The sequence below is a fragment of the Lynx canadensis genome, chromosome X (assembly GCF_007474595.2).
Source record: "Lynx canadensis isolate LIC74 chromosome X, mLynCan4.pri.v2, whole genome shotgun sequence".
NCBI classification, from domain to species: Eukaryota; Metazoa; Chordata; class Mammalia; order Carnivora; family Felidae; genus Lynx; species Lynx canadensis.
In genome coordinates, this window is record NC_044321.2 from 54,394,548 (window position 1) to 54,420,591 (window position 26,044).

Sequence of the window (26,044 nt, forward strand, 5' to 3'; positions counted from 1 at the left end):
GGGAAGCTCAGCATTGTGATTAGGGATACTGGATTTGAAGTCAGACGGCTAGTAAGCAGGCTCACCATTTCCTGGCTATGTGAGCATGGTCAAGTTGCTTAACTTGTTTGTACCACAGCTTCCTCCTTGGCAAATGGGGATAGTAAAAGTAACAACTCAGAGGGTTGGACCACTTTAATGATATAATGTACATAAAGGATTTAGCATGGAGCTTGGTACATGTGATCACACAATAAATGTTTGTGATGGTGATGAAGGTCCCTGAGTCAAACACAACATGACAGTCCCTCCTTACACCTTCTCTGAACCTTGCTCTTCACCCCATTCCCTCCATCCCTTTATCCACTGTACTGGCCTGAATGGTAGCCACCAAAAATATATGTCCATGCCCTAAGACTATGTAAACTACAAATGTTACCTTATTTGGAAAAAGAATCTATCTCTGCAAGTGTAAGTTAATGAGCTTGAGATGAAGAGAGCATCTTGGATTATCTGGGTGCATTCTAAATTCAATGACAAGAGAAAGGTAGAGGAAGATTTGAGTATCAGTATTATAAACTTACATCATATTATTTAAGTTATGAGGATATCATGGTGAGAGTAAATATCACTCAAGGACTTCACCCCTTCATCTGGGAAAGGTGTTAGTGTGCTTTTGGTTGTAGCGGGATAATTTTATCATGCTGGTGGAATTGTCAATAACCTCATTGTTGTCTTTATTTGGAGTTTAAATATGGTTTAAGAAGATGAATATGGGTGCCAAACTGATAAAGGGTAGGCTTGTGACAGATAGTTTTATGTGCCAGCTTTATTGGGTCATGGAGTGCCTAGATATTTGGTCAAACATTATTCTGGGAATGTCTGTGAAGGTGTTTCTGGATGAGATTAACATTTAAATCATTAGACTGAGTAAAGCAGATTGCCTTCCATAATATGGGTGGACCTCATCTAATCACTTGAAGGCCTAAATAGAATAAAGGGCTTATCTCCCCAATATTACTTGATTTTATCCCCAATAAAAGAATTTTCCTACCTGCCAGCCTTCAAACTAGAACATCATCTCTTCCTTCTTGAAGGCTTTTGAATTGGGACACCAGCTCTGCAGATTTTGGGCATGCCAGCCTTCATGACTGCATAAGTGAATAAGTCAATTAGTAAATATACAATATTGGTTCTATTTCTTTGTAGAATCCTAATACAAGTAGGGAATACTTTTCAACTCACCCAATGAAATAAATGTTACTGGTATTAGAACTAGACAAAGACATCATAAGAAAACAATGGACCAAACCATATCCAGTAACACATAAATAAAAATGATTAAGCACTATAAACCAGTGGAATTTCCTTCTGGAATAAAAGGTTTATTTAACACCCATATTAATTAAGGACAAAAACTACATGATCTTCTCCATAGATACACAAGAAGTGCTTGATAAAATTTATTATCCTTTCATAATAAATAAAATACACAGAACTCAATAAACTAGGAAGAGAAGGGAACTATTTTCAACCAGATAAAGGGCATCTACCAAAAAAACTCACAATTAACATCCTATTTAATGGTGAAAGATTGAATTCTTCCCGAAGTTCAGAAACAAGACAAGGATGTCTGCTTTTGCCACTTCTTTTCAACATTTTACTGGAGGCTCTAGCCAAGGAAATATGGAAAGAAAAATAAATAAAAGATATCTAGATAACAAAAGAAAAAGTAAATATTTATCTCTATTTACAGAGTACGTAATCTTATGTATAAAAAAGCATAACAAATCTACTGAAACCCTATAAAAGTAACAAATGAATTAAACAAAGTTGCAGGATACAAGATCGATGTACAAAAATGTGTATTTCTATATACCATCAATGAACAATCTGAAATAAAATTTAAAAAATAATCTCATTTATGATAACATCAAAAGAATAAAATACTAGTAAAGTTAACAAAAGAAGTGAAAGACTTATAGTCTGAAAACCACAAAGTGTTATTGTCAGAAATTAAAGAAGACCTAAATAGGTGGAAAGTCATACTCTGTGTTTATAACTTAATGGAAAACTTAATATTGTAAATTTAATTCTTAAATTGATGTAGTTTCAGTGGAATCCCTATGAAAATCCCAGCTGGCTTTGTTTTGCAGATTTGACAAGCAGATCCTAAAATCTATATGAAATGCTATGGACCCTGAATAAGCAAAACAATATTGAAAGAGAGAAACAAAGTTAGAAGATTCATGCTTTCCAACTTCAAAACTTACTACAAAGTTATAGTAATCAAGACAGTATCATATGGGCACAAGAATAAACATACAGATCAATGGGATATGATAAAATAAATATTCACATGTATGGTCAATTGATTTTCAGCAAGGATGCCAGGACAACTGAATGGCAAAAGAAAAGTCTTTTCAAGATGCTCAACATCACTTGTCATCAGAGAACTACAAATCAAAACTACAATGAGATACCACCTCACACTTGTCACATGGCTAAAATTAACAACTCAGGAAACAACAGATGTTGGCAAGGATGTGGAGAAAGGGAAACTCTTTTGCACTGTTGGTGGGAATGTAAACTGATGCATCCACTCTGGAAAACAGTATTGAGGCTCCTAAAAAAGTTAAAAATAGAATAGAACTACCCTATGACCCAGCAATTGCACTACTAGGTACTTATCCAAAGTATACAAAAATGTTGAATTGAAGGGGCACATGCACCCCAATGTTTATAGCAGTGCTATCAACAATAGCCAAACTATGGAAAGAGCCCAAATGCCCATCCGCTGATGAATGGATAAAGTGGTGAATATACATATATATAAATATATACATACATACAATACATATATTCATATGTACATGAATATTACTAAAGGATCACAAAGAATGAAATCTTGCCATTTGCAACTGAAAGGGCGGGCCTACGCCGGCCGACTCCATCTTGTTCTGTGTTCTCCACCTTGAGTGACTATGTCCCCAACATGACCCCTTTTCCGGGAAAATCACAGAAACCTCAGACAGCGCCTCCTCCCCTTGAGTAACCTCCCGCTCACCCATTCAAACTTCCTGATCAAAACACGCCCAGCGACCTGCGTAACAGGACTCCGACCCTTCCCCAGCCAGTCGGCCAGGCTACGACCCTTCCCCAGCCAATCCCACAGCCATTACCTCACCAACTGCCCCTAGACCCCTATAAAACCTTTGTGCTTTTGAAACTCGCTCTCTCTCCCTGGTATCTCACCACTGCATCGGTGCAGGTAGGGGATTGAGCTTGAGCTAGCTCGAATAAAGGCTCTTTTGCTTTTGCATTGGACTCGGCTCCCTAGTGGTCTTTGGGGATCATGAATTCTGGGCATAACACAACAACATGGTTAGAGTGTATTACGCTAAGTGAAATAAATCAGAGAAAGGCAAATATATTATTTCACTCTAATGTGGAATTTAAGAAACAAAACAGATGAACATGGGGAAGGTGAGGAAAAATAAAATAAAAACAGAGAGGGAGGCAAACCATAAGAGACTCTTAAATACAGAAAACAAACTGAAGGTTGATGGAGGGGAGGTAGCTGGGATGGCTTAATGAGTGATGGGCATTGAAGAGTGCACTTGTTGGGATGAGCACTGGGTGTTGTATGCAAATAATGAACCACTAAATTCTACTCCTGAAACAAATACTACACTATATAGTAACCAAATTGAATCTAAATAAAAATAAATAAAAGTCTTTTCAACAAAAGTGCTAGGATACCTGAATATCCAGAAAAAAAAAATGAAGTTGGAACCCTAATACATACCAAACACTAAAATGAACTCAAAATGGATCAATTTAAATGTAAGATGTAAAACTATAAAACTCTTAGAAGTAATTTTGGAGTAAATCTTTGAGACCTTGGGTCATACAGTGGTTTCTTGATGTGATGCCAAAAACATAAGCAACAAAAGAAAAAAATGATAAATTGTACTTCATCAAAATAACAAAAATGTGCTTTAAGCACATGAAAATGTTCTCAACATCTCCAGTTATCAGAGAAATCAAAACCACAGTGAGATACCACTTCACACCCACTAAGATAACTGTAATCACAAAGAAAGGAAATAAATTGTTGGGGAGGATGTGGAGAAATTGAAACCTTTATATATTGTTGGTGAGAATGTAAAATGGTACAGTTGCTTCAGAAAACAATATGGCAGTTCCTAAAACAGTTATAGAATTACCACATGACTCAGCAATTCCACTTCCAGGTATATGTAAGCAAGAAAAATGTAAATATATGTCCACACAAAATTTTGTGCACGAATGTTCATAGCAGCATTATTCATAGTATCTAAAAAGTAGAAACAACCCAAATGTTCAACTGATGAATGCCAAAAAATTGTGTGGTATATCCATACAATGAAATATTATGTGGCAATGTACTACAACATTGACAAACCTCAAAAACTGGCTACATGAAAGAAGCCAGTCATGAAATATGGCATATTGTATGATTCCATTTATATGAAATGTTTAGAATAGGCAAATCCACCAAGACAGAAAATAGATTATTAGTTGCCAGGGGCTGGGGGGAGAAAGGAATGGGGAGTGGGGAATGGGTGCTAATGGATATGGTACTTGGGGCATGATTAAATGTTGTGAAATTAGATAATAATGATGTTTTCACAACTATACAAATATACTAAAATGTACTGATTTGTACATTTTAAAGGAGTGAATTTTATGGTTTCTAAATTATTTCTCAACAAAGCTGTAATAAGGAATAATCTGAAAATCAAAAACATAATAAAAATAATTTGGGGTCCAAGTCCAAGAGAGTTTCAACAAATAATTGATATTCTTTTTTTTTAAGTTTATTTATTTATTTTGAGAGGTGAGGGGAGGGGCAGAAAGAAGGAAAGACAGAATCTTAAGCAGGCTCCACACCATCAGCACACATCCCGACGTGGGGCTCAAACTCATGAACTGTGAGATCATGACCTGAGCCAAGATCAAGAGTCGGATGCTCAACCAACTGCACCACCCAGGCACCCCAAATACTTAGTATTCTTAACAGAAAAATTATTCTTACAAGTTAATAAGAAGAAAACCACAAAGGCAAAGGAGAGGAATATGTAAAGCTGAGAAGAAATACAAATTGGCTAATAAATATTTGAAGAGGGCAAAAAGACAATTAATAAGGGCTAACACATCTATGGTGCATGCTGTATAAATATTTCACATATATCATCCATTTAACCCTCACAACAGCTCTATGATTTGGGCTCCCATTCCCTCATGGTGAATGCCATTAGGCCACCCAATACTGTGTGACACCATTGCCCCATCCATGGTGGTCTGTTGATTTGTGTGTGATGATGTGTGTCCCCACAATTCCCACTTTAGCACCACTGACCTGGGGTTTGATTTCATCCCTGGGATCATTTAGGGTGCCAGGATAGATTGCTAGGCTGCATGCCTTCAGTCAAGGCTCCTGGAGTCATTATTTCCAGAAGTATAAGTTTTGCTATGTGCTAGGTGGCAGTGTGTGAGTCCAACTTCCCTAATGAGCTCCTGGAGTGCAAACATCCTGTGTGGTGGGGTACATGCACACCCATAAGTCTTAGCAATCAGCTAAGGCTGGGAATGAGGTTGTTTGCTGCTGATGGAAGGTGGGTTGCCTGGTGAGGGCACATACGCTTCTAGAGGATGATCACGGTGCTTCTGCCCAGCAGTGGCCCTGGGAGGCCCTGCTAGCAGGGCTGAGATTTCTTACAGGAAGCACTTGTGTTTTGCACAAATGTGAGGGGGAAAAAATAGATTTCAGAGGCAAGGCCTGTGCTTTATTTCTTGGCTCTGGTCATTTCAGACTGGGCATTTTTAAAAGCAGGTGTTACCACTCAGCCACTTTGGCCATAGAAATCCCTTAATAAACTGTCCATGGAAAGTCCAGCATGAAACCTGCAAGTTCTGCCCCTTGTAGAATGTGCCTGAGAAACTAAGCATCCTACTTTCCAAGGCTGTCACCTCTAAGCCACGGCCTTGTTAGAACCCTAGTAGTGGGGCAGGCAAGGGAAGGGTAGTTTGAACCACCTCTGACCCCCCAAAATGGGCTTTTTTCCTTTCCAACTCAAACAGGTACTCTTTGCACCAAGGACTACTAAAAATAGAGTGACTGAAAGAGTCTCAAATGAAGAGTTTACTTGGGGAAAGAGAGAGGGCGAGAATGGGTTTCCTCTAAGGTCACCAGGCTGGAGAAAGGCAAATGGCTCAGGTTCAGATCAATGGGTGCTCTACTCAATAGTGCTTGTTGGCCTGGCACTGTTAGCTAACTGGGCTCAGCATGGAGAGAGGGGAAGTAAGTCACATGTCTCTCTCATCTCTTTAAACCTCAGATTTCAGCACCTGCCAAGCTCCCATAGAAGTCCCAGCAGTGCTTATGAATTTAACAGACCCATGTTGTTCATGGGAGGGTCTGGGTATTTATTCTACTGACAGCAATCTCTGATGGACTCTTCCTCTGTGCTGCTAGATTCTTGACTTTGTCAAGCCCTCACTGTCTTTAGAAGTCTCCTAGGTGGCCCCAGTCTCCTTGTGTGATGGGACCTGGGAGAGTTCCCATCTGGGCTTGGCAATCTGTTCTGTCAAATGAGCAAACTAGAGAAAAATTGGAAAGATGTAGAGCTAGTTCCTCCATGCTCTGTGGAGCATATCATCTTTGCTGTGGCCCATATCATGCCATGTTGTCAGGGACTAAATCATAGTCATCCCCATGTCCCTTCCAGGGATAAAGACAGTGTATGGCATGTAGGAGATGGGGATACCTATAGTTTGGAGCCAGAGAGACCCACATCAAGCCTTGGAGTCTGCCAGTCTTACTAGATGTAAGGCATTATTTAAGTCAATTGGCTTCTCATAACGCCAGTTTCCTGGTCTGTATATAAAATGACTTTTGAATGAGAAAATGAATACAAAGTGTGTGGAATGTAGTAGGCACTCAGTAGATGGCAGCTGTCACCAATATCACCACATCACCACTACCACCACCATCATCATCAACATCATCACCATTAACACTGCACACCTCCTGTATGCCCATCTTTATGCTTGGCTTCACGTAGAAGATAAAGGAGAAGCAGTCAGTGATTTCTGCCCCAGGTTAGTATGTAGTGGGAGAGCTAGGAGGTATACAAATAATGGCAATTCAAGTGCCAATCATAGGAAGTACAGTCATGATATGGAGTTCAAAGGAAGAAACAGACTTGTTTTCTAGAACCTTCCAGGAAAGCTGGCCAGAGGAGCTGGGTGCTGATATAGGCCTGGAGAGATTGGATTTACAGTACTGAAAGGGAAGATGGGGAGGAGAAGAAAGGATGTTCTTGGCTTAGCTCAGCCCAGGCCAGCACCCAAAGCTGGCAGTGTCCCCTACTTCCTGTTGGGCTGTAAATGGCCAGGTTTAGTGCTAGGTCAGCATTTGGAATGCAAATACTGGGCTGGCCACTGGAGGTCGACAGAGATTGAGGAATAGGGAGGCTACCAGGGAGAGGAAAGTATTTCCTTAAGGACTCTATCCCTGTGATTCAACAGCCTCATTTCCCCAAATCTGAAATCCTATCTTCTCCCTCCTATGTCTTCAGAGCCCTAATCCCCTGTGGCACTCTTAGTTCAGAAGCCCTCAGCTTCCTGACTTCCCCACCTCTTCCTAGGACACCAGCCCAAGGAAGAAAATTCCTCTTGATATTAGGTGCTGCTATAGGCTCTACTTTGTGTCCTAGAGAGGGTCTGTAAAAGAAAAACAAGCCAGGCCAAGGAAATTCATGTTCCCCTGAGAAGGTGGCTTCCTGTAAGGAAGATGCCGGGTGGTTCTGTAATTGAGGTCTTACCCCAACCCCAAGTTAGGCAGCCCTCTGGGGAGGTGGAGGCATGGTGGGGGCAGGATGGGGGAGGCTAGGTGCAGACTAACGGCTTAGAAGGAAACTGGGCCCTCACTGGGAGGTACACTGAGCCCAGGCACTGGGGCCCTCCTAACTGTAGATAGGAAGGAAGGTCTCTAAGCCAAGTTTGGGCTAAGTTGTGAGTGGGGAGGGGAGGTTTCAATGTCAGAAATACTGGCTGGGTTGGCTAAGGGGCAGCTTGAGGCTGGTGGGCCTGGGTGCCATATATCTGCCAGTCATTATCTGGGCAGCTGGGTCCAGCCCCTTATCTATCCTCAGGATGCCCTCGGGGGCTCATGGACTCTCCACCAGTAGGCCTGTGTTTATCAGTCAAGAAAGTCCAGGGTCTGATTCTTTAGCCTTCATGGTAGGGTGGGATATAGGAAGTTAGCTCACAGGCTGGTGAGAGGTTAGAGCTAGGAGGGCTGGAGAGATGAGGAAGCAGCTACCCTTCCCTGTGCTCCTTGGGTTGTTCAAATGTTTGCTCTGTTTGGGATGTTCCTCCAAGGGTACTTTATTCCCTGTGTTTAAGAGGCCTGGCATGTCCAATGTGTTCTCTAAGGATCCAGGAGCAGGACTGGGTAAAGATGCTATTTCTCCAGCCAGCATTATCCTCCCCCAGGCCTACAGGGCTTCTGAGATGGGAAGCTAGGCTAGGGTCAGTGACAAGGTGGAGACAGCTACTGCTTCTCCTCCTCCAAATTCCTCAGACCTTGACAGTGATGAATGGCCCAGCCTTGCTTTGCACACTCTATAGGTTACCAGGAGCGAGAGAACAACAGGAGGGCTGGGTTGGAGTGTTGTGGGATTTCTCTTAGACTGCCCCCTGCTGGGCTAGAGAGCTGAGAACAGGAGGGATGGCTAGAGGAAGCTGAGTCCAGATCAGTGACACAGGAGGGCAGGGATGTCCAAAGAGGAGGCTTTTAAGGAACCCAGGGTCCCAGCTGCAGTCAGAGCCTTGTGCTACCTACCCTGCCACACCTAGCCATGTTCTGTCTCTCAGATGCCCTGTTGTAGGCTTTTTTCAGGGACAGGGAATAGGTCATTTGCCTGTATGGGGCCTGAGGGTTTGGGACAGATTTCTAGAAGTCCAGGGTAGGGTGAAGTGGAATAAGGAAGGGATAAAGAGAGTGAGAGGGAGGGGAGCAGGACCATCTCAAGAAGAGGGGCTCCTCCTATCCCTAGTATAGTGCTGATAGCTTAAGCAGGGACCAGGCTGACACCTAGAAGATCAAGGTTATCTCAGTGCAAACACCTATAAACCAGGCATGAAGTTGGGGCAGGACTTGGGAGGGGCTAGGGGTTGAGAGTCTGGTTGAACCTTGGGCCTTGGGGACCACCCACTCTTTCACCAGCCACTTAAAATTGTCATGGCTGCAGTGAAACTAGACTTGCAAGGTTTACCTACCTGGGGCTTGATCTGACCTAGTCCTGGGGTGTGGTGCATCCAGGGGAGGGGAGGAGGAAGAGTGGGAGGGCTCAGGCCCCACCCTGGGTTTGCCCTGAGACTAACCCAGAGATAGAGTGATTTGGGAAAAGCAAGGTATTTGTGAGGGAAGGAGGACAGCTAGGTCCAACACAGACCCCAGCAAATCTCAGCTAGGGGAGCCATGATGGCAGAGGGAAGAACAGGAGAGAAATGGATGGTGGGAATGAGCCAGCCAGGCAAGAGAGGGCCTTGCAAGCTGAGGTTGGCAGGGGTAGAGGATGCAGACAGTTGGAACCTGGAACCTCAGTTTTTCTCATCTCTAGAATAGGCCCATAAATATCTACTTCAGGGATGTATAATATAGCACCAAAGGTGAAAGTAACCAGCCACAGTGCCTGGCATACAGTGGGTGTTCAAGATACGGAGCTCTCTCTCTCTCCCTGTAGGGAATAGCTGTGTGTGTCTGTGAGGAGGATATGTGCAGAAGCTGTGGATCTTTGAGGGGACAGACAGGAGACCTAGGGCAAGCTGGGGATGACTGTAGATATAAGAGAGGGCTGCTAGGCTTACTGGGTTGTCCCAGCTCACATTGCCCTAGGCCTGTTCTCTAACCCTTTGGTGTGCAAGGCCCACCCCTTGGCACACACTCCTTTCCAGAGCCTTGGGATATCAGTGTAGATTCATGAGAGTCATCAGTTACAACACAAGTTGTGTAGCTAAATGGCCTAGGTTAGAATCCTGACTTTCCTACTTCTTGGCGGTGTGGCCTTAGGTGAGTTAGTTCACTTCTTGTCTCAGAGTACAAGCAGGCAAGGAGAAGTCAAGGGCAAGGGCCACAGAAATTGAGGGTGTGTTTGTGTGTGTGTGTGTGTGTGTGTGTGTGTGTGTGTTCATGCATGTGAATGCAACAGTGACACGAGAAAATGTGGGGGCAAGAATCTAGGTTCCACAGGAGCAGGAATCAATCCTGTCACCTGGTATTGCATGAATTGATAGGTGAGAAACACCAAGTATTCTTGTATGAATATGTATGTACCTGTGTGTGAATATACAAGAGGGGCTACAAACTGTGCATGTGTACATGAAATGTATGAACAGACAAAAGGGAGAACTTGTGTGACTAGGAATGAGGGTATCTCTGTGGAAGAATGAGTTTCCATATAGTGAACCATGGTGGGCCAGGCATGATGCTAAGCCCTTGATGTACACATTATCTTATTCACCCCTCACCACATTTCTGTGAAGGAGGGATGATCTCCAAATTATAAATGAGTTCACTGACTTGCCCAAGGAAACACAGCTGATAAGCAGTGAAATCTGGGGCTCTGAAGTTTATACCTCGTGCCTCCGGTGGGTGTGGGAAGCTGGGCTCAGAAGGAACTGATGGAAACTTTCTGGGGACTGCATGATGTCTGAGGTTTCCTGAAATTTTCATAAGTTCTTCATCATCCCTGGATCTGGGAGGTCCCCACGTGCTGATTTTGGTGTGCTTGGAGCTCCTTGAAGACAGGGCTGGTGGGGCTCTTCTTTGGGTCACCAGGGTAGCTAGCACAATGTCAGTGCTCAGGAAGCACTGGTGGACTTGAATCCCAAGGGTGTGTGTGTGTGTGTGTGTGTGTGTGTGTGTGTGTGTGTGAATGTTTGGTGACACTGATCTGGGAGGCGTGGGGAGGGGTGCGACTGCCACTGGAGTAGGGAGGGCTTGGATAAGAGAGGGTCCACATGCTCCACACATTCCAACTTCTTCTCAGGCTCCCTTGGGGAGTGATTTTTCCTAACTTTAGGGGCCTGAATCATTACATCTGAGGCCCTGCTAGGGTGGGGCAGGATGTGAGGGCTTGAAGTCACTGGCCCTGGCTGTGGCAGAGAGTAGGTCCAGCCCGGCTACTGAGGACCCTATAACTGGAGGGGACGGGTTGAGGCAGAAAGGTTGTGCTGTGACCAGGGGTGATCAGCATGTAGAGCAGGCCTAGACATAAAGAGTCTTCTCCTCTTTCCTCTGCTGCCCTCTCCAGCCATAATTAGGTGTTGGCACACTCAGAAGTTGCTTCTGTCTTCCCAGGTTTCCCAAGTCTGGGACCATAGCCTCATCTCCCCTATTCCCCTCCTGGTCTTGGGTTTGCCTCCCAAGGGGCATTGGGCATGTTAGCAGCAGAATCTGAGGCTGGTTCTGGGGTTGGTGGTGGCAATTTTAGGTGGGAACTTGGAGATGTGGCCAGGAACACAGATGAACTTTCCCAGGCCTAGCAACCTGGGAATGAAGAGTAGACTCCTGGCCATCCTGAAGGCTGCTGCCTTCCAAGCATGAACCAGCTTTTAACCAGGAATGTATTAAGTAAGCAAGTAGGCAAGGAGCAGCTGAAAATTTGTCAAGTCAATATAGGCTTTGGAGACAAATAAGCCTAGGGGAAATCCTGCTTCTGCCATACATGAGCTCAGTGGAGCTACTTCTCTTCCCTGAGCCTTATCTTCCTTCTTATCTGAAATGGGGGGAGTGAAACTTATCTCATCAGACTATGAGAGAAAAGCCATCTAACATGATTCTTGGCACAGAGTAGGCACTCAGGAAGCAACACGCTTCTTTCCATACTCAGGTGCATGCACATTTCAAGGGATCCAAGTCTCTAAGCCAGACTATTGGTGTGCCCTTGTACCTTGTTCTCATTTCTCCTTGTTCACACCCCAATAAGTGGTCCAGCTGTCAGTTGAGAGACCTGACATAGTTCCTCCTCGACCCTGTCCACCCAGATCCCTGTCACCTTCCAGGCCCTGTCCCTAAAAGTAGAAGTGGCCTAGCTTCTCCCTTATTTCCCTCCAAATACAGTTTCACCCTACAGCCAAAGGGAGCATCATAGGATCCAGTGAGAAACCCCTACTTAAGTGATATGACACAAAACTGTGTAAATTGTAGAGAATTTGAGGAATGTTGCTCACCTAATTATCTCTATAAAGTATCAGCAAAGACAGTATATCCTTGGCAATCCCAAAGCCAACCCAAACCTAGATCTTCCTCCTAATGGTTTCCCTTCCTCCACATACTGGGCCGCAGTTCTTGCCAAGGCCACTAAGCCTGTCCCAAGTCTTGTGTTCAAATTATGTGCTAGGTTTGTGTGTGACAAGCTCCCGGGTTGGAGCTTCCAGTTTGTCCCAGGTCCCCACAGTGCTACAGAAGACCAGTAGGGGGAGACATTAGCACGTGGGTACGCCTGTTGGGGTCCGACCACGAGAGTGGGTCGGACTGGGAGGGTCTGAGCTATGGGATGGAGCCAAAGTTATAAGCAAGGAAGCGAGGAGGGGCGGGAAGAATGGGCGAGGGCTGGGAGACAAAGACCCAGATGGCGAGGCCGGGAGGGGCTGGAGTCTGGTGTTTGGGGGCCAGGACGCCCGCTTTTGCTTTTTCAAAAAGCGTCCACCCTGTGCCTTTGACTCTTTGCCTTCCAGGCGTCTTTCTTTATCGAGGTACTCTCTCACTCTCTGATCCCAGCTGGCCTATTCCGGGGCCTTGCCTGCGACTTCGGACAGGACACGACGCCAAATTTGGGTTCCTGGGTCCCACAAGGCTCTCCCCTAAAGCTGAGATTCCGAAGGCCCAGTCCCCAGGGGCAAAGAACTCACCTCCCACCCACCTCCATCCCGTACTTGTACTTGACCTCTCTCAGTCTCCATTACCTAACGCTATCCGTATGTTTAGGACTCCAGGTCCAAGTGCAAGCAGACACTGCATTGCTAGGGCAGGAGAAAAGACCACCAGAACTCTACGTGAGATGGGACCAAGAGCAAACAGGCTGTTTTTGCCACAGAGAGGGGCACAGAGCACGACTTCAGGGCTCCTGCGTAAAGAGAATGGAAGTACTTTCACGGGATACTTGTGACAGGGCCTGTGTGGCCCAGGTCAGTGGGCCAGAGTGTTGACTAGGCGCGCGGGAGGAGGGCAGGCCAACAGCCCTTGAGGAGCTCCAACTTCCCACGGGCTGCGCGCTCTGGGAACGGGACTATACCGGACCCACCCCTAACCGCAGGAGCCACACTCCGAGATTGGTGCCATCGCGAGCACGGCGTCCTTAAGAGCTCCCAGAAGCCCCGCCCCCTTCCTGTTCTGGGGGCGTGGTACGGGACGAGGACCCCCGAGACGGAGCTTACTATTGGCTAAGAGGAGTAGGGTTGGCCTTGCGTTCGCCTGAGCAGGGGAGTAGACAGCTCAGCGGCAGGCGAAGGGAGTCTATGCGCGCTGGACAGCAGTGGTAGTTGTGTGAGGCTCGCACTGGTCGCAGACCTTCGGGCGCAATCGCCGGGGAGCTAGGAGTCGGCGAAGGGGCTGCGGGGCTACCCGGCGGAGGCTTCAGAATAGAAAACTGATGGAACTGGCTCGCTCGACTGCGTCTTCCCGCTCTTCTAAGTACACTGAACGGGGGCCCCACTGAAGTAGAAGCTGTCGGGGGGCGCGAAGCCCAGAGTCCCAGTGTGGCCTGGAGAAACAGAGACCGTGCCAGGGCGACCCAGCCGGGAGCCCCCGGATTGAGCTCGTGTTGTGGGGAGACTCCCATTTCTTCCGAGGGGCGTCGATCCCGAGACGGTCGAGGCGTCGGGGCGGCCACCGAGTCTTCAGTGGGGAGACCCAGTCAGGGAGAGGGCGCGCAGTCTCGAACAGTCTCCGGGAGCCAAGCGGAATCGGGCCGGATCACCCGGGGGCGCAGAGCCCCCGTCGCCCCTCGTGCGGCGGAGAGACCAAGGGAACGAGCCATCGGAGGCCGCGGCCCATGCCCAGGTTGGGGACAGCTGCCCAGTGAGTCCTCCTGGCCCGCCGGACGGAGAAGAGCGACACCGAAGCCGGCGGGAGGGAAGCACTTCAAGGCCGGCGACTGCGGAGGATGGGCGCCTGAGCGGTTCAGAGCGCAGCGCAGCACGGGAAGGCGAGGCCAGTTTGCTGAGGAGGCGCCAGGGGATCCCAAGTGCAGCCTGCACCCGGGAAGATGGCCCGGCCTGGGCAGCGTTGGCTCGGCAAGTGGCTTGTGGCGATGGTCGTGTTGGCACTGTGCCGGCTTGCCACGCCGTTGGCCAAGAACCTGGAGCCCGTGTCCTGGAGCTCCCTCAACCCCAAGTGAGTAACTTACTGGCTCTGATCCCTGGGGGTGGGAGGCACTCCTGCAGGGTGAGGCCACGCGCCCCCGAGTGCGTGTGGGGAGGTGTTCCGAGGAAGAGCTGTACCCCATTTTGTCTCTGTCGTTTTCGTGTGTGTTTTCCTGCGGGCGGGCGGAGCAGGGTGCGGCGGGGTGGGGTGGGGGCACTCGGCTGGGTTGTGACCCCTTGGCTTCCCCGCCTTCTCCTCCGCACGTCCCGGATCAAGTCGGGATGGTCGCGCCAGGCGGAGCTGGGAGTCCCGGCGCTCGAGGGCGCACCCGCGAGCTGGGTCGGGGAGAGAACGCATTCCCCTATGGGGCCCTTGGGAACGTGGCGGTTTTCGCCGAGAGCCGCTCGAGGGTCTAGCGTGACCTGGGTGGGGGCGAGGCCAGAACACAGGTTCCTCGTTTGTTTAGGTGTGAAAGGACCACAGCGCGGGACACCGCGCTTGGGGTGGGTGGCAGCGCCTGTATCCCCATTCGGGCTTCTCCCATTTTCATTTCTCTTTCTTCCCTGTTTGCCTCTCTAGCTTTTCGCTTTGCCGTCTCTTCTAGCTCCTCTTTTCTCCCTGCCGGGCCATGGAAGGGCGGGCGTCGCTCCCAGGCTCACAAAGGCGGCGGGTGGAGAGGGGCGGAGTAGGAGAGGTATCTGGGAGGGGGTGGTTTCGATCCAGCGCCTGTCGGGGGTCTAATGGAGCCGGTGGCAGAGCTTCGAGAGCCGGCCCAGGCAGAGAGTGGCGTCCGAGCTGGCGAGGGAGGTGGGTGGGGGTCGAAGGATTCCTGCTCAAGCGGGTCCCGTTGGCCCCCCCACCCTATGTCCCTCAGATTGGGAAGCTACGCTTAGCTTTTCCCAAGGGGTTAGGGAGGTAGCTATGTAGAGAAGATCCTTTCTTTTCTTCCTCCTCCTTCCCCCTTCACAATTCCCCCTACCCCAAACAACACACACACCTTTTAGGGCGGTGGCTCAGTGGTTTCTGGGCTGTTAGTGAAGAGTCGCTGGGGCTGTGTGGTGACCTCTGGACCTTTTACTCTTCTGGCATTCAGGACTGGGGTTGAAATCCAGGGTCAAGATTGCTCTTCCTGTTTTGTGGAGGTCCCGGCAATGTGCAGACACCCCTACTTAGTGGGAAAATGGGGGGCTTTGTCCTGCCCTCTATGCTCTCTGATGTTTGTATCCGGAATCCCTGTCCACTCTCATGGGCTCCCCGCTAACTTCTCCGGGCTCCTGCCTCCCTTGGCCTCTTAGGTTCCAGGGACAGTGCGTCTCTTAGCCCTGGAGTGGAAGAAATCAGCTTCTCTAGTTCTATTCTCCTTGGGTTAAGGTAGAGTCCTATTTACTGGTTTGTGGGATGGTTAAAACAAGGTCAGTGTGAGGATTTGGGAAAGAGAACAAGGTACAAGGAAAGGGATTGACAAGAATTTCTCCCCCACCTAGAAGCCAACCTGGGTGCAGAGCTCTCCTAACAGCAGGGATTCAAGATAGTCTGGGGACCCCTGAGCTAAGCAGGGGAAAGGTTCTGAAGAGCCCAGTTCCCTCATGTAAGGGTGGAGGCTGGAAATGCTCTCTCTTGAACCAGGATAGCTGAAATCCGCCTGGGGTAGCCCATTATAGGGGCTCATGGGAGTGACCTAATTGCTCTCTCGGGTCTCTAACCAGAGATAGCATGCAGCTCCACAGCTGGAAAGGAGCCCTCCTGCAGAGTTGGGGGGGGAGCTGGGAGAAACAAGATCTCTCTGAGCTTCTCCGTTTTTGTGTTCTGAGCCTTTAGTTCTCTGGACCAGTTTATAGGTTTTTGAGTTCTGCCCACGCCACCATCCACTTCAAGCTGAGGGCAGGCATCCTTGAGGGGGTGGTAAGGTGGGGGGGGTGGCTGAGGACTCAGTAGGACCTGCACAAATTCTATCCCATAATTGAACAGATCCTGAGGATGGTGGGGGACTGATCTTGGCGCCCCTGCACACACACACACACACACACTCCCAGTTCCATCTATGCCCAAGGGTCTGTGTGTGTTGGCACATGGGGGATGGGCAGGAGGACAGGAGGGAGGCACTGCCCTCAGCTCCACTCAAGCTCTGGGGGCTGCCTCTGCCACCACGCCCAACCCTCAGGCTGCCACAGCCTTTCAACTAAACAGTCTTTCTCTGCCTCCTGCCCGAGTTCTCCCTCTCAGGTCTGTGTCTGGTTTGCCCTCTCACACCCTCTGTGAGCTGTGCTCACCTCCCCTCTCCAGCTAGGTTCGCCTGCTCTCCCTCTTTCTCACACTCCCTCTCACTCTTAGTCACTCTCTGCCTCTTTTTCTCAAGTCCTTTTGTTTCTCGCACATGCCCATGCTCTCCCTCACAGGCTCATTTTCTCTCTTCCCTCCCATCTTCCTCCCTGCTTTTGGTCTCTTTACTCAGCCTTGTCAGGAGCTGGCACCCCCACCCCACCCCTCAAATCTCCCAGTGCCTATAAACCTTGCTTAATTGCTTCCTTCTTGGGAAAAAAATCAAAATAAAGAAGTGATGGGGCTGGGGGTATGTTTCCAGGTTCCAGAGTGCGTGCAGCCCCAGTCCTGACTGGAAGAGGGGAGCTGGAAGGGCCGGCTTAAGACTTCCAGCTTCTTTCCCAAATCTGTGCTGGGGTCTTTGAATGGGTAGCATTAGCTTCTGCCTCTTCGGCCCCTCCTGTCAGATTACCCTGATGAACAGAGGTTGGGGAAGCAGGTTTAGTCCCATTAGAGGTTGGGAGAAACCAGAATGAATGCATGTGCTTGGGTGGGTTGGTGGCTGTGATGGAAGGTCCCAGAGCAGCCCCCTCCCCCAACTTCTTCCCCTGAGAGCTTGGGGCAGCCGGTAGGCCTCACACTTGAGTCCTCAGCCAAGTCCAGCTGCTGCAGTTCAGTCTCTCAGTCCCATTCTGACCCCTTCCTGCCCCCCACTCAGGTTCCCCCACCTCCAGGGAGTGGGAATGTGCCTGAGATCACATTACACCTTCCCTATAAGGGGGTGGGGGTGGGGGGTTCAGCTTGGTGTCCAGGACCCTTGACTCCATCCAACATGGGTGGGGGCAGCTGCAGACCCTAACCCAGGCTTGCCTGCCACAAGCCAAAGTGTTGGTCCCAGCCCCCTCACAGCTGTTCCAGCTCACAGTCCTGGGGAGGCCAGCTCAGGGGGCCCCTTTCCAGGGTGGCTGACCTCTCCTACTCTGTGGCTGATTGGCCACAGGTGGGGGCCTGAGAGTGATGGGAACCCAGCAGCTCCTAAAGTTTCCTGTTCCCCTTCCTCCCCACCCCCACCCCAGGCAGCCAGGCCAGGGCAAGAAGGGCCTGTGAGGCTGGGGTGCAGGTTAAATTGAGGGTTCCCTGTATCCCCTCAGGTTCTTTGTTGCCTCATCAGCTCAGGTGAATGGGGACGGCCAGGCCCTGGATAGTACTCTTTTCTGGAGTGTGGACTGTGGAGGAGGTGGGCCAGCCAGGAGGCAGCTTATTGCCATGAGAACACCAGATTTAGGGGAGGGTACACTCCATGATTATCAGGGGAGCTGTGGTGGGATGCTTACCAGCCACATTCTGGGTTCCTTGCCTTGTGTACCATAACCCACTCCTCCTGGGTGTGTTTTCATAGTGGTCATTTGGGGTGGGAGTGCTAGCAGCCAGGAACATAAGCCGTAAATGGTACTGTGCTTGGCAATGCTAACTAACAGGCAGCACCTTGCTACTTACAAAGCATCCTCATATGTAAATATTATTGGTTGTTCCCAACCGCCCTGGGAAGTAGGAATTGTCCCCATTTCCAGATGAGAAGGCATATGCCTGGAACAGGGAAATGAATTGTCTGAACTCAGTCTGCTTATAGTGGGTAGAGCTTGCTGTATGCCATTCTTTCCATGCCATCCTGCTATACCTTGGAATCTAGGAGAGATAGGAATTCAAGGTGGGGTTTGGAAAGAGGTGCCATCTCCCTGCTCCTCTTACTTCACAGATGTGCGTGCATCTGTCCTCGTGACTCAGGCCCTGCCTGCATCAGATGAGCAGTGCTCTGGCTTCCTCATTTGATTTTGCTAGGTCTACCAGCAGCCTTGCTTGGGTGACCTGAACTAGAGGCAGCCAACTCACTGCCTGGCACTCTCCCTCCTGAGTGCTGAATCTCACCTTTGGTTCCTCTCTGGGCCGGGAATCTCACTTCCTCTCAGGGATCCCCTAGAAAGCAGACAGGGAAGGGTGTGTTAAGCCCCCAATGGGCCCTAGTGTTAGCCTGGTGGGGCAGAGGGGAAAGCGTAGTCCTGTGTAGGTGGGGAGGGTGACCCTCTGGGACTCTTCTGGCTTCCCTACCTCCGACAGTGCTGCGTGTGTGCCAGGACCCAGCTGCTGTTCCTGCCCACCCACGCCTGGGCGGGCACTGCTGGGACATGCCAGGCCTGCTCCTGCTGCCTTGGGGGCTGGGTGGAGCTGGGGGAATGAAAGAGGAGCCTTTAATTTGGGGGCTCCCCACCCTTGCTGGGATGAGAGCAGACTTGAGCTCTGGCTTGGGGTCTGTCCTCTGCTCGTCCTGCCACTCTGTGGGTGCAGGCATAGTGGTGCTGGGGTCACCAAATCAAAGCTGTGTCTAGAGTCTTAACCAGACTTGCACTAGCATGGCCAGGGACCACGCTCTCCCAATCTCTGACCACAGGTTCCTAGAGCCTGTGGGAAGGGTGAGAGAGAAGAAAATGTAGATGTGGTGGAACATGGGCACCTTTCTGGGCATGACACCCACATCTGCAAGCTAGCCCCACTGTAGACTGTATGTGTTTGGGTGGAGAGGGGCTCAGCTGGACAAAAGAAACAGGAGGACAGTTGGCCTCTGACCAGGCTACTGCCCCAGACTCTTCAGGCTTCTCGAATGGCAGGATTCTGATTAGCAGTCATGGTGGCCCTTCTCAGCTCAGTAGAAAGGCTGAGAGACAAACGGGCTAGGGTAGAAGGAAGAAGTAGGCCATAAGACAGGAGCTGGAATGGCCTCCTTCAAGTCCCTTTACTCCCTGGGGTGGCTCACTGGGGTCCTGGGGCTATCAGAAGCTAAAGAGGGAAGGCCTCAAGGGTTACCATGACGACCTGCTTCAGGCTTCCTGCTGGGCCTTGTCAATCCCCTTATTTTCCAGAAAAGGGCTTTGTCTAGGGGTGGCCCCAGGCAAGAAAGCTTGGCTTGATAATGGGGGAGTAGTAGTTTTTGAAAAGTGGGGGATAAAGAGTTTAACTTGGGGACAATCTCTTCCTCCAACTCTCTTGCCCCTATTCCTAACCTGATATGTATGAGGAAAGATGGGCAGGGTCCTTCCTATACAGTATGGCTAGTGTTGTAAGCTGACTTCAGGTTTCACTCTCACTGGCTACATGCCCACCTTGGCAAGGTCCCCTTGCCACTTTCCTGGGCTTCTCAAAGGCCAAGAAGCAGTTTTCCTGGTGGTACAGAAGATGCTGAAAAGGCACCATTATGGGGGATCAGGGTCAGGGAAGGCAGGTCTCCTCAGGGTCTTCTCCCTTCTGCACTTTAGGAGAAGGTGAGTTTCCCCTCTGCAGCTGCCAGGCAAATTAACTAATGAATATTTATGAAGTCTTCTCTGAGGTTGAGGAGTCTGAGGGGTGTTAGGGGCAATAGTCCTCTTTTCTTCCACTTCCCCCATCCACTATATAGACATCTGCTACCTCAATGTGTCTGGATTCAAGGGATAACCCCAAGTAGCTGGAAGCCCTGTGTTTTGCTTCTGGAGCTCCAGAGCCTGAGTGGCCACAGATGTGCTCAGAACACATAAGACTCCCTGGTGAGGAGGCCAGGTCCAAGGGGTTAGGAAGGTGAGCTGGCCCATACCCCCCATTTGCATGTCCTCTGTGTACCTGCTGTCACCTCCATGTAGGGTCTTGTTGAGGTGCAGCTGTACAAGGATTCAGCCAATGTTTCAGGTCTTCTTAGACCCCCTAGGGGTCAACATCCTGGGTGAGGTTAGCCTCCTCTGGTTGCCTTTGAGAACTTCTCTTCAATAGGAATGTTCATCTGATCACTCCCTCCCTCCCATGAGGAGCCTGGACTCTGTGGGTCTTAAAGGTTCTTCTGGTGCTAAGAAGTTAGAAGTTGTCTAATCCTGCTGTCTGGATGGAACCAGTGTGAGGATTGGAAAATGAAAAATGCCTTGGGAGTCATAGGGGGTCTGGTGAAACTTCTCAGCCTTTTGTGGTTAATGGGGTGAGGATGTTTCCTCTCAAATGTTTGTATGGGCCTTCATCCCATGCCCACCTCCTTTCTGGCCCTCTGGAGTGCAGTAAAGCTAGATACTAAGGGAAAGACCTTCTCATTGTGGTTTTTACCAACCTGTACAGCAAAATGGCATGTCCCAGCTTGTTGAAGCCTCCTTTAACATCGAGGGAGGGCTGTCTTTCTTCATCTACTTGGTCTAGACTCACCTCCTGGGGTATCATTTCCCTCCCTTGAGTGAGGATACTGTGCAACCACTAGGCACTCATACCTTGTGCTCCCCACTGTGGTATGGGCCTCCAGGAAGTGGAGCCATACTTTTCCACTGTAAGCTTTGTTCTCTTGAAGCACTGCTTTCAACCCTTCATTGTCCTTACTAGAAAGTCTGTCTCCAGTGGGATGAACCCCACACTGTTTGTTGTGACCCTCAGGGCCTTTCACCCTGGTCCCAGCTGAGCTTATCGGCCTCCTCTTCTGCTTCTCTCTACCAGTTGTGGGGCCAATCACTGGCCTGGGGTTTGTGTCCCAGCCACTCTTGTCCACTCTTGCTCTGTGTTAACTTCTAATTCCTTACCCAGGACCCACTTTCATTCTGCTCCTTCTGAGGAACCATCTTAGACCATCCTGTCAGATGAACTGTCTCCTTCCTCTCCCTGCCTCCAGCTCTTGCCGTTTGAACCACCCTTCTCCCACATAACCTACAGATAGCCTTGTCCCGTCTATTGCCAGAGCATGGACCATTTTTACTTTTCTGACCTACAGCAGACAGTAAAATCCTTGAGGATGGAGCCATAACTCCTCTTCCTATTTCCCCTCACCCGCCGAAAAAAACCGCAAGACTGGCCTCATAGGTACTTGCTGTTAATCTGGCCTCCTGCCTCTTGGCAAACTAGACTGTTTCTAAGCAGGAGTCAAACACGTTGAGTGCCTACTGTGTGCTAGGCACTCTGCATGCACCATTGCATCCCCTCCACAATCCCAGGAGGGTAGGGCTCTTCCCTCTGCCAGTTTATAAGTGAGGAAATGGAAACTCAGGGAGATCAGGTAGCTCATCCAAGGTTGCAGAGCTCGGAAGGGGCATGTCTGTCTGATTCCAAAGTCTGTCTGCTTCTTCCTTGCTACATACTATTGCCTTGTTTCCAGCTCCAGCCTGCCCAGGCTCAGAAATGGCCAAGATAGCACCACCATTTTGCTGTGTGCTTAGGCAAGGACACTGATATGAATAGATGGCCCTGGGCAGCTGCTCTCTCCCTGCTATTCCCTGTGCCTGGCCTTCAGGATTAGAAGAGGAACCTGGCTCAGAAGGCATTTGTCCATCTCCCTCAGGATCTGGAACAGAGGCAGTGTGGAGATGGGTAGATTAGAACACAGATGTGTGAAGTTCCTGGGGCCCTATCTTACATAATCTGTTGTCCCTGCTTGGGCCCCTTCTCCCCTCCCTCTGTTCTTTTAGGACTGAGACTGGTCAAGTTTGGGGACTCACATTCTTGCATTACAGGAGTTGAATCAGTCCCCTATAAGACACTGGGCTGTGGGAGTGGGAGGTGGGGAGAGCTATGTGGAATTGCTCCTGGCCAGAGACTATGCCCATCACCCTTGGTTCCACGTGATGCCTATTCATATCTCCTCCTCATGCCCAAGATTAGCAAGGATGGCAGAGAAGGTATGGGTCCCAGATAGGTTGAGCTCCTCCAGTTGTTTTCTGGGAGCTGCAAGGGGTGGTGGCTAAGGTATGTGTGGGCTTGTGTGTGGGCTTGTTTGTGTGTGTGTGTGTATGTGTACGCGTGCATGTGCACAACATGTTTGTGTGCACACACATGCATGTGTGGTAGGGAGATGGTAGCAGTGGCTCTGAAGGAATGTGTGTGATGGGGGCGGGAAGAGGACAGGGCTGCCACCTCCAGGCAGCCCAAGCCTCACACCATTGACCACATCAGCCCCCTGTGGAAATGCCACATTAAGACAAAGGGCTCCCCCAGCTACGCAGTGCCCCACCCTACCAAGCAGTCAAAGCCTGGCAGCCTTGCCCATGGGCCACCCCTTCCACACCCTGCTGGCAGTGTGATTCTCTCTCTGCACCCCCAGCCTAAGGATGGAGGGAGGACAGAATGCCTATTCTTGCCATCTCCACCCAGTAGGCTCAGCCTGGCCCCTCATTGTTTGTGCCCTTGATTCTGGAGATGGTCCGGGACCCCTGACCCTGAGGCTGACCATCTCTTCCCTTCTGGGCAGATTCCTGAGTGGGAAGGGCCTGGTGATCTACCCAAAGATTGGAGACAAGCTGGACATCATCTGCCCCCGAGCAGAAGCAGGGCGGCCCTATGAGTACTACAAGCTGTACCTGGTGCGGCCTGAGCAGGCAGCTGCTTGCAGCACTGTGCTTGACCCCAACGTGCTGGTCACCTGCAATAGGCCAGAGCAGGAAATCCGCTTCACCATTAAGTTCCAGGAGTTCAGCCCCAACTACATGGGCCTGGAGTTTAAGAAGCACCATGATTACTACATTACCTGTGAGTCTCTTCCCGTCATATGGTTCTCTCTTATCTAGGAGCTTTCTAAGTAGTACAGTGAGATAGCACACAGACCACCTTGATCTGGGTTCCCTCTGAAGACTGGCATGCTCTCCTTCCAGCCTGGCCTTGGAATTCTGACCCTAACATTCACCAAGAGGATGGCTGCCAGCTCACCTTGGCTCTAGGAGTTGGCTGGGAGAGGACTCCACTTTGTGGTGCTCTCTCTTATTTCTTTGGCCTACCTAAGATATAATCTTGGGAGTGACAGAGTTGGAAGAACCCTTTGGGATCAGCTGGCTGTCCGGACTTTCTCTTCATGGGAAACTGGCCCCAAGAAGTGAAGGAGCTTCCTGCCCTGATATCACTCATGGAGTTAGAGGCAGGATTGGGACTCTAACCCAGTTCACCTGACTGGATTCCTTCTAGTCTGTATAGAAGCCTCCCTCATGATTCCAGTTCTGACTGTTTTGCCTCTGAGTGAGATCACACAATGAGAAGATACTGAGAAAGAAGGGATAAGCCCTGGTCATGTTAAAGGAGCAGCACCCTTGGGGGAAGGCCTAGTTTCTGATGTGGCCTGAGCTGGGCCAGCTACTCTGTTCCCAGTGAGAGGGAAATAAGTAGAAAGGTTCACTGCTTGCCACTCCCCAATTCCCAGTTCTGTTCTCATGGGCTAAGACAGCACTAGGATTTCTAGGTAATGAGGGCAGACCTTCCTTTCCCCCTGACTTCTCTGGCCTCTTGCTACAGCTACATCCAATGGGAGTTTGGAGGGACTGGAAAACCGGGAGGGAGGTGTGTGCCGTACACGCACCATGAAGATCGTCATGAAGGTTGGGCAAGGTGAGTGCCCAGTCATAACAGATGTCTCTGTCTGGGTATGGATGTGTTTGGGAGTAGGGGAGGGGCAATGGGGTTAGAGTATCTGAGGTCTGATATACAGGCCATTGTTGGCCCATGCTAAATGAACCCATGCTAGATGATTGAGGCATGTATGCTAGTGGGGTCCCCCATCAACCTGTGCTGTCCACACTCCCAGACCCCAATGCTGTGACACCTGAGCAGCTGACCACCAGCCGGCCGAGCAAGGAGGCAGATAACACTATCAAGATGGCCACACAGGCCCCCAGTGGTCGGGGCTCCCTGGGTGACTCTGATGGCAAGCATGGTGAGTGTATAGGTGTCTCCCAAAGGGCAGAACCCATTGCTTAGCTACCTTTTCAGGCCCTGTCTCTGAAGCGAGGCAGAACAGGGCCCTGGGATCCCTGGCTGACCATTTCTCCCCTCCCTTCTCCTTCCTCAGATACTGTGAACCAGGAAGAGAAGAGTGGCCCAGGTGCGAGTGGAGGTGGCAGTGGAGACCCTGACAGCTTCTTCAACTCCAAGGTGGCATTGTTTGCGGCCGTTGGTGCTGGTTGTGTCATCTTCCTGCTCATCATCATCTTCCTGACAGTTCTGCTACTAAAGCTGCGCAAGCGGCATCGCAAGCACACCCAACAGCGGGCACCCGCCCTCTCACTCAGTACCCTGGCCAGTCCCAAGGGGGGCAGTGGCACGGCGGGCACCGAGCCCAGCGACATCATCATCCCCTTACGGACTACAGAGAACAACTACTGCCCCCACTATGAGAAGGTGAGTGGGGACTACGGGCACCCTGTCTACATCGTCCAGGAGATGCCACCCCAGAGCCCAGCGAACATCTACTACAAGGTCTGAGAGCCCAGTGCAGCCTCGGGCCCTGAGGGACAGTCAGCCAGGACTGCACCTCTCCTTTCTCCCCCACACTCCCTCCCCTTACCAGCTGTGCCCACCTTTGTATTTAGTTTTGTAGTTTCTTGGCTTTTATAATCCCCCTTTTGCCCTGCCCCCTGGGCTTCGGAGGGGGGTGCTTTTGCCCCCAGCCACCATGCTCTTGTGCCTTCCCCCTCTGGCCAGGCCTCTGGGCTCTGCAGGGGCACCCCTTCTTGGAGGGCAGGGTTGGACGCTGATGGACAGCAGGCAGGAAGATGCCCCTCTGGCCCTGCCCCCCACCCCCTTTCCCCCTTCCCAGGACTGTTTGTCCGCTATCATCACTGTTTTTAATGTTTTTGTGTTCATTTTTTAGCTGTCAACTCATTTGCATCTGTTTTTTAAAGAAAATGGAAAAATGGAAAATGCAGTCCCTCCTTAGGCTTTCTGAGCCAGGCCCAGCTCAGTTTAAGGGAACTGGGGCAAGATGTGGCCAGCCAGGAAGCATAGGATGGCATTTCTTTTAAAAACTCCTTGGTATTTTGGGGAGGGGTGGCAGGCCAGAGCTCTTCTTGCCCATGAGGGAAGATGAGAGTGCCAATGGGCAAAGTGTTTCACTCTGTCCTCCTGACCCTCCTTCTACAAAGCTGATCTTGGGAATGGAGTAGTGGCTGCCACCCTTCCACCAAAAAAAAAAAAATCTCTTCCTTGTGGGATTCTTGGGCATCTCCTGCCTCCCTCACTCTCACGGTAATTAACGTCTTAATTGGCTGTTGCCTGGGGAACAGGAGAGCTGCTGCAGGCAGATGACCTCATGGGGGTGGAGGGAGGTGAGGTGCCCAGGTGGCTATTTGCCCTGCAGATCTGGGAGTTCCCCCTCCCCCTCCCCGCCCTGTTCTCTCCTCACCTTTGGCATCCTTTGGCCCGGTGGGGAAACAGAGGCCCAGGGCAGAGACCTAAGCGGGTATAAGGCCAGGTGGCCTGCTCCTTTTCTGGGCTCTAGCACAAGTGGGTGCCCCCCTCAACCCAGCTTCCACTGGCCCCTCCAATCTTGGGCTGGGGCCTGGAAAGAGGAAGAGGCTGCCCAGGGCTGGGCCAGCACGCCGTGCACTTTGACCCCGGCTCCTTGCCAGCACGGCTGCT

At 50.1% G+C, this 26,044-nt stretch overlaps 1 protein-coding gene across 1 annotated transcript; it reads left to right on the forward strand.

The window, feature by feature from the left end:
• The first annotated feature begins 13,478 nt into the window (after nt 1–13,478).
• On the forward strand, nt 13,479–25,942 carry EFNB1 (ephrin B1). Its single transcript, XM_030305919.2, has 5 exons — nt 13,479–14,428; nt 22,893–23,170; nt 23,924–24,016; nt 24,213–24,341; nt 24,477–25,942. Exons 1-5 carry the CDS (start codon nt 14,301–14,303, stop codon nt 24,887–24,889), a joined length of 1,041 nt encoding a protein of 346 aa, XP_030161779.1. The 5' UTR covers nt 13,479–14,300; the 3' UTR covers nt 24,890–25,942.
• The last annotated feature ends 102 nt before the right edge of the window (nt 25,943–26,044 follow it).